This window comes from Silene latifolia, chromosome 6 (genome assembly GCF_048544455.1).
Source record: "Silene latifolia isolate original U9 population chromosome 6, ASM4854445v1, whole genome shotgun sequence".
NCBI lineage: Eukaryota > Viridiplantae > Streptophyta > Magnoliopsida > Caryophyllales > Caryophyllaceae > Silene > Silene latifolia.
The window spans coordinates 27,077,734-27,093,024 of record NC_133531.1 but is presented as its reverse complement, the minus strand read 5'-3'; the positions used below and the strand labels follow the sequence as shown (position 1 = coordinate 27,093,024).

The following is a 15,291-nucleotide window of genomic DNA, read 5'->3' as shown; positions in this document are numbered from 1 at the left end:
AATTGGGTGATTCTTCATTAGATGTAAACATGCGTTGGGGTGCCAACAATTGTTTTGGACACCTCCGCCGCTACACAAAGTATTTCCCGAGATTGTCGTGTTCCAATGGCTCATCGTAGGCACACCCTCCATGTCGGTCACCGGTATGTACCCGGCCTCATTTCTTCAACCACTTTGTAGGACCCTCCCAGCTTGGCCGTTAGTTTACCATGAATGTTTCCTTTGTTGGTGGCGGCCGACTTTCTTAGGACTAGATCCCCTACTTTCAAGTCCCTTTTGTGGACTCTTCGGTTGTAAGCTCTTCTCATTCGGTTTTGGTATACCGCCAAGTTGAGGCGTGCCGTATCTCGGCTTTCTTCAACCAGGTCTAGGGAGGTTCTTAAGCCTTCCTCATTTTCAACCGGTTAAAGGTGGCCGTTCAATGTCGGACCGTTGCTTCAATTGGCGGATCGCTTCGGATCCGTAGACTAAGTGGAACGGATTGTACCCCGTTGCTTCTTTCTCCGTGGTTCGCAGGGACCACAGGACGTCGGGTAGTTCATTGGCCCATCTTCCCTTTAGGTCTTCAACTGTCTTCTTCAAACCGCTGAGGATGGTTTTATTGGCCGCCTCCGCCCGTCCATTGCTTCCAGGGTGACAGACGAGGAGTATGCAAATTTGATACCAAGTTCCTCCCAGCTAACCATTATCATTATTGCGTCACTCCAAAACTCTCGGCCGTGGTCGAATACCATGACTTGGGGTAACCCAAAACGAGTTATGACATTTTCCCAGTTACCTTTCTTACGGCCGCGTCGTCTTTGCAGTACTCGCTACAACTTCAACCCATTTGGTGAAGTAGTCAACGGCGACAATCAAGAACTTTCTTCCGCCGGATGCCGTTGAAATGGCCCTAGTAGATCCATCCCCCACTGTGCGAAAGGAAGGGGATTGAGTACCGCCGTAGGTCTCGGATGGCGCATGTATCACCGAGCATGCATCCGATGCTTGTTGCACTTTTTGGTCTTGGCTCGAATCCGCAAGCATGGTGGGCCCGAAGTAGCCGGCTCGGAGAGCTTTGTGGGCTAGTGTTCTTGCCCCCATGTGATGGCCGCAGATGCCTTCGTGAATTTCTCGTCGATAGCTCCGCGTCGTCTGGACCGACGCACTTCAAGAGTGGCCTCGTCACGGACCTCCCGTATAATTCCCTTCAAACACCAAGTACCTTGTCGCGATCCTCTTTATCTTCTACGAGAGACTGCGGTCCTCCGGTAGTTCATTTGTCAATTTGTATTTTATTATCGGAGTCATCCACGTTGTCTCGGTCTCTATGTTACCCACCATGCCGACGGCCTCAGTAATGCTCTTGGCATTCCCGATGTCCACCAAAGACGGTTCGGTGACATTCTTGATGGTTGAACTCGCGAGCTTTGAGAGAGTGTCGGCTCGGTTGTTCTCGGACACTGGGAATGCATTGTATCCAAAAGATTTCAACTTTGAGGTGTCGCTTTTACCCTTTCCGGGTATCTTACCATTCCGTCGTCTCGAGTCTCGTACTCTCCTCTGATTTGATTAGCCACTAAAAGTGAATCTGTTTTCAAAATGATGTGCTCCGCCCCTGCGGCCCTAGCTAGCTCGACTCCGGTTATCACCGCCTCGTATTCGGATTCGTTGTTTGAGGCCGGGAAGGTAAATTTCAAGGCGTACTCGAACTCGTCCCCGTTTGGGCCGATGATAAGTATGCCGCTCTGAGCCGTTCGTCGTGGAGGACCCGTCGGTGTATACCTCCCATACTCCGGGTTTTGCTCTTCTTGGTATGTGCATTCGCCAGAAATCGCCATTCCTCGCCTTTATCGAGGGCCTCGGCTTGTACCGAATGCCGGCCGGATAGCTCTCGCCCCCATTTGATGAGCTCCGCCGGATTGCTCAAATTTTTCCAATGCTTTCTCCAATGGCTGGTCGGTCGGACCGTCACGGATGTGCGTCGAAGTAGGGTTTCGCTTTCCTTGCGACGACGATAGCAAAGGCTGCTTTTTCAATCGGCGGGTAATTTCTCTCGGCGGGCAACAATGTATGGTCGACAAAGTAGATTGGTGTCTTTGTCTTTGCTTGTCCTCTTCTCTCGACGATCACGACACCGACCGTGGGCCGAGGTAACTGCTATGTACAGATATAGTGTTTCCCAAAGACGGCGCCAATTGTTCCGGGTGTAATTCCAGAGCAGTTATTTGTTACCACCCGTGCTTGTAGAATGACGTCTTTGGTTGAATCCTCCTTGCGGTCTCCTGAAACAATGAACAAATCGAGGGCTCGGCTTTGGGCGAGCGAACTCACTCCGACGCTCAAGTCGGTAAACTTAAAGGGATAAGTTGTTGTTACTTGGCGAAGTACGTGTTGTAGAGAGATAAAGAAGATATTACCAGATGAATAGTGTATTTTAGGTTAAATTGTGGATCTCCCCTCAATGAGAGTTGAGGAGTATTTATAGACTTTCACCTTTTGTCACGTAGTGGCCAAGTGGCCAAGTGGCTAGCAGGTGGAAAGACTGATCTACCCCTCGGCCGAGGGACCCATGGCAGGCCGGCGGGCCCTGTTGACTCACCGCCGAGGGGTCTTGGATATGAGTTCGCGGATGCGTGCCTCGGCCGGCGATTGCCCCAAATGGGACCTAAGTGACAGCCGACAGTCGACATCTTTGTTATCTTTGTCGTTTAAGCCGCTTGACTTCTTGTGGATATCTTTGACCTTGCTCAATATGTTGACTGGTCAGCGGGTGCAGAATATGCCCCATCAGAAATGATATTATTTTTAATAATGTTAATTTAAGTATCAGCAAACTTATTACTTTATGTAATAATAGCACTAATACATGGAATGTGACTAGATTTAAGGATCTCAACAATCCCGAGGTAGAAGAGTCAACTAGAAACAATTCTAGTAAGGAAGAGATTTGGTAGGAAAAACCTACAAACGGTTTCCTAAAGCTAAATTTTGACGGATCGAGAATAGAAGGTAATAAAGCTGCTTTAGGATATCCTATAAGAGATCACAATGGTAAAAACGTTTTGTTGGGAGCAAAAAAGTGCGGATCCAATAGTATCCTTGTTGGGGAAGCACTTGCTTTAAAAGAAGGTATTTTAGCAGCTAAATACTTAGGAATCTCAAAGTTAATTGTGGAGGGTGATAACTTATGTGTTATTAACTCGATTCGAGGTACTTGGCAAATTCCGTGGAAAATTTCTAGTATTATCAAGGATGTGAAATTAGACCTTCATTTTTTCGATGATGTGATAATTAAACATTACTTTCGCCCCAACAAGGTTCACGACTTCATGGCTTCTGTTGGACATTCATGTCCAACTCTTTCGAGGTGGTTTGATAGCCGGTGGCTTCAACTTACCTCCCTCATTCGAAAGGATGAGATAGGTTGGTCTTATCCTAGAGGATCAACCTAGTTTTCTTACCTAATCAAAAAAAAAAAAAAAAAATGAATATGGACATATCACATATGGCCCGTATAAAAATATCCGCTTCTTCACTCATTAACTTTTTTTCTTTCAAGTAGATTTATATTTTATAACAATCGGACCTATTCAGAATTAGATCCGAATCATTGAATATGTAATGAACCTCCGGTCCTCTTGAGGAACCGGAGAGGATCCGCATAAAACAATCCGCTTCTTCCAGGCTCCAACGGCTCATTTCCAGAAATTTGAAATTACAGCATCTCCCTCCCTCCCTCCCAACAAATTCACGCCTCAAAGTCTCCATCCCCAACGGCTCCAAATCTCCCAAATCCCCTCTCTAACCTCGTCTCTCTCCCTCTCTTCCACTACCTCTCCTCCTCCTCCGACTACCTCAGTCTCACTCTTCTCCTTTCTCCAACAATGTCGGCACCCGAAACACTCGAAACCCTTGATCCCGAATCCCAATTCCTACTCCAAATGCGACTCGATTCCAAGAAAAGACTTCCTTCCGATTGCGACGGTGATTTCGGGTGGGATATTTACAAGGAGAATGTCAAACCCTTGAAGCGCGGCCGCAACGTTAATATCTTGAATCACGCCCTTAATTCTCTCTCTAATCCTCCTCTCAAACACTCTCTTCTCCTTACTCGCAGGTTTATTCACACTTCTTACATCTATAATTACTTTTTTTTTGTCCTAATCACTTGTTTACCTTCTTTATTCTTTGCAAGATGTATTTTTTGTAAGACGTATTTTAATCAAAGGTAAATAAATGATTGGGACGGAGGGAGTAGTATTTTTCTCTCAAATTTGATTACTGATTACTGATTACTGATTAGGGTTATGTTTGTTTCAGAAAGTTGATTGAGGCGATCAATGAATACCAAGGGGATGATCCGCTTCAACCTTGGCTCCGGTATGCTATTCGCTTCGTTAATTCTTCTTTTTTGTATTGATATGGTTTGGTTTAGTGATCAAAGCTGGTATTTTCTTACTGTACTAAATTTAAATTTGAAGACGGGATACTGAGTGTCGATTTCATGAGACTTTAGTAAGACCGTCTTATAGATAGACGACATTTGTTTGTTGATTGATTTGTGTTCTTAATGCGAAACAAGGCTAGTTTCGAAACAAAAGATTGAGACAAAGGGAGTAATTCAACTAGCACATACTTAAAAGTTGTGGCTATGGTATATCATTATTTTTCCAATCATGAATCCTGACGTCTTTCGATCACTATAGTCCGATGGAGTACAATATAAATGAGATAAAGGAATACTAGTCTCGGGGCTTTAATGCATTGGAGATACATGAAATGGAACTAAATGACTCGCTAAACTATTTCTGTTCCTTACATTATGAGTCACTTGATGCAATTTCTAACATATGTCATCCCACAACCATGTCTTTGTGTTTTCTTCACATGGATGGTGTTGTGTATATATGACCCTCATTCAAGGTGTTGGGACGATACTAATTTTTGTATGAATTTATATAAATGGTCATTTGAAGGTGTATCAAATGGGTTCAAGAAGCGTTTCCAGCGGGTGGAGATTCGTCTGGACTGGTACTTATTTATGAACAATGTGTCCGTACATTTTGGCATGAAGATCGCTATAAGGAAGATCTTCGGTACCTTAAAGTCTGGCTCGCATACGTAAGTTTGTTTATGCTTGGTTGCTCATACTATTTGGAGTTGTGGCCCGTGCTAATTTGTTGGACCTGATCTTGTGGTAACTTGATTTCAGGCAGAAAGCTGTGCTGATGCTGAACTAATATACAGATTTCTGGATGCCAACAAGATAGGGCAGTCACATTCCGCATATTATATATCATATGCTTTGCATTTGGAAACTAAACACAAGACTAAAACAGCTAATGAGATTTTCAATCGCGGACTATCCATGTAAGGGCTATGCCTTCATTATGTTCCCTGTCATACCTTTTCCACAATAATGCATTCGACTTAACTGTTACAATGTGCTTAAACTGGTTTGCTCATCTGTTAAAATGCTTATCAAAGGCATTGAATTGTGTATATTCAGTGTATTTATCGTTAGGGCCTCGATTGGTGTATATACCTGCCATTATGGTTGGCTTGTGGTTCGAGTGCTCAGTACTGCGGTAGTCACCTTATCAGCTCCCACGGAGTACATAATGACAGAGAATACAGAGCTTCCTTTTTCCGTTTACCTTGACATAGTCTGTTTCTTTGGTAATAAAATCATTCAAGTATAAAGAAGAAATTAGGCTGATAAAAAGCCAAGAAGCTTAGGTAGCTAGGAGACTGGAGATGAATACAGTTTTTAAGCGCTTTCCTTAAATACGACTGAATATCAAGCTTGAATCTCCTATGTTTAGAATTAATCTTGTTCTAGTTTGTGGTTTGCCTCTATTTGGGTGCTGAGTAAGGTGTAGGTGCAATCATCAATTCGATAGATACTTTCATGTCCGGGTACAAAAGCCGGTGGATTCATCTTGAATCCAACTAGAATTTTGTTGCATAAGCTCATTTTCTCTTCCACTACTGAATTTCAAAAATAGTAGGATCTTCTGTATTTGCTTTGACTCTGAATATGATTTATGCTCCAAATTTTCTGATTGGTGTTCTCCAATGTGAAGAAATGCTCAACCTCTCCAAAAGCTAGAAGCGGCTTACAGGAAGTTTATTGCTCGCTCGATGGCAAGGCCTAAAAGCACCTCTGATGTATGCGTCTTACACCATCTGTCAATGTTCATTTTCATCATATTCCCGAATGTTTTGTCTTGATCCTTTGTCGTTTCCAATTCTTCAGGAAGATGGAACAGAGAATGGCCAATCAGTTCGAAGCTTTGGCACTGTGCTGTCTAAAGGAGAAAATAGTATGTTTTCTATGTTGCTTCAGGGATGCATATATTCATATTTCATACCCATCACATTAATCATTCATGTAATAAAACTTTCTTTTGGTGGTCCAGGAAGAAACCTAATCGAAGCTTCAGATGTTGCCAAGAAGAACATCAAAGGAAATAGGTAAGCTAAGATAATTCTTATGAGCTGATCAGAAGTAAGCAGACGTTATGTAGTACAGAATAAAGAACTAACTCGATCTCATAACTAAGTGCAGGGGAAAGCCCACTCCTTTTTCTGTCTATAAGGACACAAATACCGAGAATAATTCCGGGAATCAGGGCGATTCATCAAAGTTAGGATTAAGATCTTGGGACAGTCTTCCCACTCACAGAGATAGGAATAAAGAGAACACAGCAATCCCATCCAAGTGGACATCATTTAAGGTCATGTTCTTAAATAGTGCTGATTGTGTCTTTAATTGCTGGAAACAGTGATTGGGAAACTAATAGCATGCTAACACAGTCTACTACTTCAGGTTCCGCAGAGACCAGGCTCTAGAATTGCAGTACCTACTGCTCCAGCGATTGAGGTGTTTGTTGATGAGCCTTGTTCAGAGTAAGTAGCACAAACACTCGAGGATTTCATTAAGGCTGTGATATCAAAACTTGATCTGTTTCAATTCTCTTGCGTCGCATCCAATGTGTCCGTAACTTCAAAAGCATTAATTAACTGTGTTAAAACCACGAACCACTTGGAAAATACACAATGTTTCCCTATATTTGTTTTGCCTGAAAAACAGCAGGTAGTCTAGTCATCGAAATTAACGTAAAGAAAAGGTGAGGTGGCCGAAATATCCACATTTCCTAGGGTTACATGGCAAACTCATTCTGTTTTGCAATTAATGTAATGGGAGCATTTTTACTACCATGGCTGTCATCGTTGCTGGACCTCAAAAAATAATCACTATGGAACTAAAGGCTTTGTTGTTGACCACTGTAGTCAATTCATACAATATTACTTGGAAGCTTCATTGATTTTCATGATTATTGCATCTCCTGCAGGTTGCATCAGACTAGCAATGAGGCTGAAAACACAACAAATTTACAACTGAAAGAGAGGGACGAACATGAACTCAAAAGGTACACGCCATTGTTGTTATGCTACATTGATCTCATTTGGTCATATTACATTTCCTGCTCATGTAATAAACAAATGCAATCGTGCAGGGAATCTGAATTACTCAAGGAAAATCCACTCCGCAACTTCCCCATCAGCAGTTTTCCCCGATGAAATTAGACAGTAGACACGCCATTGTAATGCTAAATTCTTTCTGTTTTTCCACACATTAAACAAACTACAGAAATTGATCAGACCTGGCGATCCAATTTCCATGCGTTTTCTCAGCGCTCATTTCATTTACTACCTGTAGTTTCTACTGATTGTAACGCAACCAACTTACTTGCTGGTTGTGATGAAATATGTGTGTATGATTTGTTTTACAACATTCCATTCAGCAAATTCTTGTGAGATTTATACAGAGTATTTCTGACGCCTTTTTAGCTGACTAATCATTTATACTGTCTCACATAACAAGTGACAAATTTCATCAGCATCAAAACTAATCTTGTAATTCCTTTCATATATTCCAAAAATAAAATCAATCTTCTCTAAAATTGTGATTATATTTTCATTACGTATATTTTTAGTCGCGATGCAATTTTAGACCATAAGGAACTTCGTAATAAGCTAATTAATACGAAGTACTATTTTTCTCTTGGTGTTAGACCAGGAGTATTCCCTACCGCCAGCTGAGGCAATCTTCTTCGGGTACTACCTGAAGGCGACTTAATGGGTAGACCCCTTCCAAGTTTGATTTTTTTCATTTGCAAGAGTTAGGAATCGAACCGCTAACCAATTGGTTAAGAGATGAGAGTCTCCTAACGAGTAATAATCTACGTGCCTATTAACGAGTTTAAGTGAGACGGACCGATATTTAAAACTCTTAGGGTCCGTTTGGATTGAAGGAATTGGAGAGAAGGGGAGGGGAGGGAAAGGGAGGGATTTAATTTCCTTTGTTTGGATAAAAAATATGGGAGAAAGGAAATGGGAGGGGAGAGAAATGAGATGACTTATTTTTCCTCCTATAGAACAAACTATAATCTTTCCAAAGGTGTGACAAGATTTGGAAAGAAATATTATTTGGACTCTAATTATACCACCAACATCCTTCAATCCTCCATCCATTCTTCATCTCCCTCCTTCCTCCCTTTCCATTTCCCTTCATAATTTTTGTTATCCAAACACGCACATCCCATTTGCCCTCCCCTTCTCTCTCCTCCCTTCACCTCCCCTCACTCCCCCTCCCCTCCCCTTCCCTCCTAAAATTGTATCCAAACGGACCCTTAAGAATACGGAACCGGGTTAAATGAGTTAGTTTTATGGTTGTGGTTTGTCAAGTGAGCTAAGAAGGAAGACGATCATCAGAATTCCATGGCGTTGGTTATTCACCAACATACTATATCTTCTTCATCTTCATCCCTAATTTCACAAAATCATCATCATTTTTCGCCAAAACTTCCATTAAAGAAGCTTCATCACCACAATTTCAACAAACATTACTCCATTTGTCTACCTAAAGCTTCTTTGCAAGAGGTATTTCATAATAATTTCATCAACTTTTTTTCATTTTTTTGATGCAATTAAAAGTATTAGTAGTATGATTAAATTAGATTTATTATGTAAATTATAGCTTGCTGGAGTGTTGATATTCTCTGCAATTCCGTTTACTGCGGTGAAACTTATCGCAAATAGTCCGCTTGGTGAAAGACTTCAAAAGCGATTGCAAGAGCAGAAATCTACTGCTGTTAAACTTTCTGTTGAGCGTTCTAAGTTATCGGAAATTGCGCGTAATCAGAGGTATTCCTAATTTTGAGCAAACGTATGGAAATGAACTCCTTTCATCTCAATCATTTGTTTACCTTTGATTAAAATACGTCTCACAATGAATATAATGGTAAGCAAATGACTGAGACGGAAAGAATAGTATTTAGTGATTAATGTTAGAAGGTATATATAACACTGTGTGGCCTCTATTAAGTTCATGTTATATGGCGGAATTTTAATATAAAAGACAACACGGTGATGGATTGGTCTCGATTAATGAAGTTAGATATCAATTCCTGGACTGATTTCGGAATCATTAAATTGTCTTACAGTTAAGTCTTCATTTATTTGTTTGATCATTTTCGTGGGTGATGATGTTTATTGTGGATTTAGAGGTAGGATATGTCCAGCAAATGTAGAAATGCAGTTTACTGAAAAATTTGGTTGGCAAACTTTGTTTAAGTCTGGATTCGAGCAGGGAGGACCACAAGGGTGGCAAAGCTCGCATTTTTGGGTTTGAAGATTGCTGCATTTTAGAGAATTGAACACGGTTGTTACTAGTTGATTTAAGTGCTTAGGAGTTTTTAGTGAACGATTTTGGGATGGGGGGTATTTTTGTTGATATGTGGATTGGTTTTGAGACTGGGTGGTGCGTGTTTGATTTTACAAACTGAACCAACTAACATCCATAGAAAAAAACTAAGCAAAAGATTACATTACATGTTAGTCGGGCTATAAGTTCATGGTTATGTTACTAGTTGTAGTATCTTGCTCAAGTGCATGTCTAAACACGATAATTTGATTGAGAAATTGAAGTTGTTGGCTAAATATGAATGTTGAAAGTGTGTCGTGGATGCGTGAGAGAAATAGAAAAATTGGAGATTCAGAGTAACATACATGCATGATACAGTTTTGAAGCCTGCATCCGAAGTCTGATATCAAGTATTAATGTGGAACAACTTTACCTAATGGGGACATAAAATGTCATTGATGCATGGCATCCATTTTAAGCAGATCTTGTTGAGTGTCAGATATTATCTTGGAGAAATGAATGTGTATTCGTCAGTGGTGTAGAATTGGTAGAACTTGAAGCTTAACCTTGGGTGTCAAGTTACCATAGTATAGCTGTGTAGAATTGGTACAGCTTGAAGCTTACTCTTGGGTGTCAAGTTTTGGCGACAATGTGTGTGTCTTCTTCGTGGCACATTGCAGTCTGCTGTTGAAATTCACTGGAAGTGAGAAGGGCTCCAGCCAGCTCCAGGCATGTTAATGCTTTAGATATTTTTCTAGATGAGACATATGAACTGAAGTAAGCAATGAAGCATGGTGAAATGGATTTTATATGTGGGTTTAAACGTTTAGTAGGATGAAGATCCCATTTATTTTTTGGGGACACATTCACTCTGCACTTATTTTCGGGGAGGAGTGGTTCATATACTTCTGTCTAGGGAAAAGCTGTAGCCTGTAGGTGTATGAAGGGGTTCTTGTTGCCTGTGACATATTTGGAACATGTGTACTTTGTATTTTGATGGACTCCTCGTCCTCTATTGTTCTTTGGTTCCTTTGGTGAATAAATTTGTTTTCTTTATATAGGGACTAGGGTGGTCAATTTAGCCACTAATGGGATGGGCAGTTCTTACAACATGATCTTCCTGATTGTGGTTACCAAGATATATATATATCTGTAGCTGTCTATTTATAGTTATGCATCTTTGTCAACTTGATTCGCAACCTTCCAAAATTTCTTATTACTGGATCTTTGGTGATACAGTGTCCTTTGCGACGTTTGTGCTAATCTGTACTTGTGTATTTTGTGTTCTTCTACCATGGCCTGTTTCTGAAATGTACTGTCTTTAGTTAGTTTGGGATATAAATTGCATGTAGGAATAAGTTAGTAACTATGCAATGTTTGTGGTCCTTGAACCTCAGAATGACAATATACATGACATTCCACGTTTCAGATATCCTCAACTTTTTTTTTTGACTTTTTTACCTGCTTACCCATAGAGCTAGCTTTTTTCGAGATGCTAAGCAATGCCTTCAAATCTTGCTTAAAATAGTGGCATGATGCTCTGGGGTTGCTATTTTGGTACCCGCACTCATAGTGGTATTTTCTATTTGCTTCTTATGATGTATCTCATTTTATGTAGTCGTTGGTATGGGGAAAATCGTCCTCGATGGCTCGGCCCACTACCCTTTGAGTATCCATCACATCTAAGAGGCCAACTGCCAGGGGACTATGGCTTTGATGTTGCAGGTTTGGCAAAGGATCCTACTTCTCTGCAAAATTATTACAAGTATGTTTCTTTGCATATACTGTTGTTGAATTGGGGTGTGATCCATTTTCCATAGCTGGCCCACCTGTGCAATGTTTGTATAATATACTCCCTCCCATTCACCGGTTTCATACCATTTGAATTTAAGTACTCCTCACATATATTCAACTAATGGTATGAATCCAGTGAGCGAGAGGGAGTAGTATTGTAGTGTGATGTCGAGTATGAAGCCCTATGATGTGCTTACTAGGCTGTCTATGCAAAAGCTTAAATCTCAAGTTACTATTTTATGTTGCTCATTCAATTGTCAAAAGAACATTTTTTGACAATGGCTTCAGATTTGGGTGTCAATATTAACTCATTTGTGTACGTATCGAAAGTGCAAGGTGTATAATGGATCTGAAGAATGACAGTGTCTGTAGTCGTTGCTCTAAGATGCAATGTGATAGGACATAGGCTACCATCTTTTGTTCATGTTTCTTTTAAATCAACATCAAGGATTCAAGGTAGTGTAACTGTTCCATAATTAATCTTAGGTTTGGTACATTGGCGGATCCACGTTATAGTACTATTGGGCACTCGACCACCAGAGAACAAAATATATTTTTGTGTATATACCCAAGTTTATTTCATTGAAATTTAAAGGCTATATTTTTGTGTAATATGGAACAGTTTTCTAAAATATCTCTGGAACAAAAACTTTAGGGCCCACTACTGGATGGGCATGGTAGTGATGATACTGTTAATGAGATTACTCTTTATCTTAAGGATATGAATGTTAAGGGTAGAGGCTATGGCAAAAAAATTCTTTCTCACATTTGTAACCAAAGTCACCTGACATGGCCATGAGGGTGCGCATTCCACCTGCTTACAGACAGCTCATGGTGCGTCTTAGGTCACTCATTCCTCCCTCATTTTCAAGTTATCTTTTTGTCACTTTAGGGGTGGGCATTGTAGAAACTTAAAAGGTATTACCTTGAAAAAGCTTAGTTTCTACAATTCTAGCTCAGCCACTCCTGTTTTTCTCATGAATATCTTTTGTCAAAAACTTGGTCACTGGAAATCTGTGGGCAGGTACAGATTTGATTTGAAATATTATATCTATGAAAACCCTATCATTTGACATTAACTAGAATTTAGCAGTTCTCTTCTTGGAGCATTCTTGAAAGTAGTTTGTTGTCACAGGAGTTTCTTTCTTCGATCGATAAACCATCTATTGTAATTATGTGCAGCTTTGAGATACTTCATGCTCGCTGGGCTATGCTTGGTGCGTTTGGTGCTCTAATTCCAGAAATATTAGATCTCAGTGGAACAGTTCACTTTGCTGAACCTATCTGGTGGCGAGTAGGTTATTCAAAACTTAAGGCAAGTGTTCTCCTATCGCGTACACCCTGTTGTATCAAATATCACATTGCATCATTTTTTATATTTGTACTCTCTCTTGTTCTCTCGTGATCTAATTTGAAGAAACATGCATTTTAAACACTTCCATTTCACATTGTTGGGAAAAACATGTATTCCCTTGTGTGAAATTATGATAGAGACTAAAACTTGCAAATAAAAATGGACAAACCAGACACAATAACTTTGGTTGTGTCTAACCATCCAGTATAATATGATAGTAGGATTACATGACCTCGCCCAAGATAGATGGATTACAAAATTTACAATATTTCTCTCTTTCTCTTTTACGGACTTCCTCACAATACAAATTGTGGATGACTGAATTGGTGGATTGGAGGACAAACCCCTCTAAGGCTTGCGTAACTGTAAATGGCCAAAAGAGCCACTTCAATCTTCTCCATAAAGCTAGAAATATGTATCTAGCACGTTCACTTGTTACACGAACCTTTACACTCTTAAGTAGCTATCATAAGCTTTCGGTTATTTTATGCACTTCGACTCTGATAGATAGGATGTAGTTGTTTCGGAATTGGTTTGTTTTAGTTGCTATCGAAAAATTTACTGTATGAATCAATTTATGTCAGGTCATTTCCGGTTGGATGGTTAGTTATTTAGGGTCGGTTTTAAGTTAGTCGAGTTATTCAATGTCATGAGGTCTTTGTCTTGTGTTATGCTGATAATCTCAGTTGTTACTTCGAGTCGGTCTGTTATGGGTTAGTTGGATTCATTTGAGATCGGTCATTATCCGATCGTGTGGTTTCGGGGGAAATTTGCAAAGATTTGGTCAATATCGTATAAATATTTTATCCATCAGAGCAGGCTTGCTACAATCTGCATTCAATTTTGGCTTGGGGTCATTTTTTTGTTATTCCAGGCCTAAACAGGTCTTGTGTCAGGTTATTCGGCTTGGATCAATTTTGTTATGTGTTTATCTCGAGTATGCTAGATTAATCTGTTCTTGTTGCTCTGATGCTTTTCAGGGAGATACACTTGACTATCTTGGCATTTCAGGATTCCACCTCGCAGGAAGTCAAGGAATAATTGTTATAGCTATTTGCCAATTTCTTCTCATGGTAACATAATTTTTTTTCATAATTATCTAGTTTGAGAAATGTTGTTTCGTCAAATGCTGAAACTCTTATTTCGTTGGATGGTGACACTGTTGAAGGCTCCAATTTCTATTTGTTATTTTACCACCTCTAGGCTCTAGCTTTCATTAATGTACATTGTGCTCAAGATGAGCAAGTTAAATGCCCTTCATGAAAATTGTTTAGTTTTTGGATTCTTGTTTGAGACCAGTTTCTCACTTTCTCCTCTTTGCATGACGTTTGTTTGGTTGTGTTTCTTCCTTTTTCCTCTTTCAGTATAATGTTTGAGTGAAAAATGATATATTTCGCCGTCTTGGGGAAGTTAGGTTGATCTTTGTTGGTCGAACTAATTAACTTCCTAGAACACTGTTATGCTTATGCCACATCAACTAGGTTAGATTAGCAGGCTTTTCATTTAGGTTTATTTTCATTGTAAGCTCTGCAACCGTCCTAACTCCAACCTCCAAGCCCAACTCTTCATTGTTATGCATTTGTTTTATAGTTATTGAGTTTATGACCTAACCAAACTTGAGCAGGTGGGACCAGAGTATGCACGATACTGTGGAATTGAAGCTTTGGAACCCCTGGGAATTTTCTTACCTGGTGATATTAATTATCCAGGAGGAATTCTTTTTGACCCCTTGAATCTAGCTAATGATCCTGTTGCTTTCGAAGAACTGAAAGTGAAGGAGATGAAGAATGGCCGATTAGCTATGGTTGCTTGGTTAGGTTTTTATATTCAAGCGGCATTGACCGGTAAAGGACCCATACAAAACCTTGTCGACCACATCTCTGATCCATTGCACAACAACCTGCTGTCACTCATCAAGTCTATGTGATTATCTGTTATTATTGCTGTATATCCATCATATCCTCCCTTTCTTTAATCTTTATTACTCATGGTAGTCCTTGATCATTCAACCCTCCACTCTTGTATATTTCTCGCCTGAGTTGTCTGATCCCGAAAGCAAAGGGCACATAACTGTCCTTGCCCTTTCAGCTGATTGTTGATGTTGTAAAGTCTAGTGGACTGCTTCTATCCGGTAAAACACTGGGGAATATTGCATATATTGTTCAAATACCTCCTATAATGTGTACTCACAGGTGAGTGTCATACTCCAAGATGATGAGAGGCTTTATCACCTTCATTTGCCGATCAGTTTTGGGATGAAACATGTTACTTCGACTTACTTGTGCAAGTGTAGGATGCAATGTGAGACACTATTTTTGTGTAAAATTTAATTAATGATTTGGGTAAAATAAGTGTTTAAGCGGGCATGTTGTGTCTTAGTTTAGGATATGTATCTTGTTGCCAAATTGAAGTATTGACTATTGAAGAATGAAACATCCTTTGTGCTTAT

At 40.1% G+C, this 15,291-nt stretch overlaps 2 protein-coding genes across 3 annotated transcripts; both read left to right on the top strand.

The window, feature by feature from the left end:
- The first annotated feature begins 3,633 nt into the window (after positions 1 to 3,633).
- Positions 3,634 to 7,847, top strand: LOC141586591 (mitotic spindle checkpoint protein BUBR1). The gene is made up of 11 exons (XM_074407883.1): positions 3,634 to 4,099; positions 4,303 to 4,362; positions 4,959 to 5,103; positions 5,195 to 5,352; positions 6,069 to 6,153; positions 6,242 to 6,308; positions 6,405 to 6,459; positions 6,554 to 6,722; positions 6,815 to 6,894; positions 7,341 to 7,418; positions 7,506 to 7,847. The coding sequence occupies exons 1-11, from the start codon at positions 3,867 to 3,869 to the stop codon at positions 7,567 to 7,569; spliced, it is 1,194 nt and encodes a 397-aa protein (XP_074263984.1). The 5' UTR covers positions 3,634 to 3,866; the 3' UTR covers positions 7,570 to 7,847.
- Positions 7,848 to 8,674: 827 nt separating this feature from the next.
- On the top strand, positions 8,675 to 15,291 carry LOC141586590 (chlorophyll a-b binding protein 7, chloroplastic). 2 transcript variants are annotated; one of them, XM_074407881.1, is made up of 6 exons: positions 8,675 to 8,931; positions 9,029 to 9,195; positions 11,313 to 11,459; positions 12,671 to 12,803; positions 13,823 to 13,915; positions 14,467 to 15,291. In XM_074407881.1, exons 1-6 carry the CDS (start codon positions 8,770 to 8,772, stop codon positions 14,767 to 14,769), a joined length of 1,005 nt encoding a protein of 334 aa, XP_074263982.1. In that variant the 5' UTR covers positions 8,675 to 8,769; the 3' UTR covers positions 14,770 to 15,291. The 2 variants fall into 2 exon arrangements, with proteins under 2 accessions (XP_074263982.1, XP_074263983.1); XM_074407882.1 differs by having other exon boundaries at positions 12,671 to 12,807; positions 13,827 to 13,915.

Coding starts and splice junctions, on each gene's coding strand:
- LOC141586591 (XM_074407883.1), top strand. CDS start 3,867: ATGTCGGCACCCGAAACACTCGAAACCCTTGATCCCGAATCCCAATTC. Junction 6,154..6,241: donor GGCCTAAAAGCACCTCTGAT/GTATGCGTCTTA, acceptor CCAATTCTTCAG/GAAGATGGAACAGAGAATGG. Junction 6,723..6,814: donor CCAAGTGGACATCATTTAAG/GTCATGTTCTTA, acceptor CTACTACTTCAG/GTTCCGCAGAGACCAGGCTC.
- LOC141586590 (XM_074407881.1), top strand. CDS start 8,770: ATGGCGTTGGTTATTCACCAACATACTATATCTTCTTCATCTTCATCC. Junction 9,196..11,312: donor GAAATTGCGCGTAATCAGAG/GTATTCCTAATT, acceptor CATTTTATGTAG/TCGTTGGTATGGGGAAAATC. Junction 12,804..13,822: donor TAGGTTATTCAAAACTTAAG/GCAAGTGTTCTC, acceptor GATGCTTTTCAG/GGAGATACACTTGACTATCT.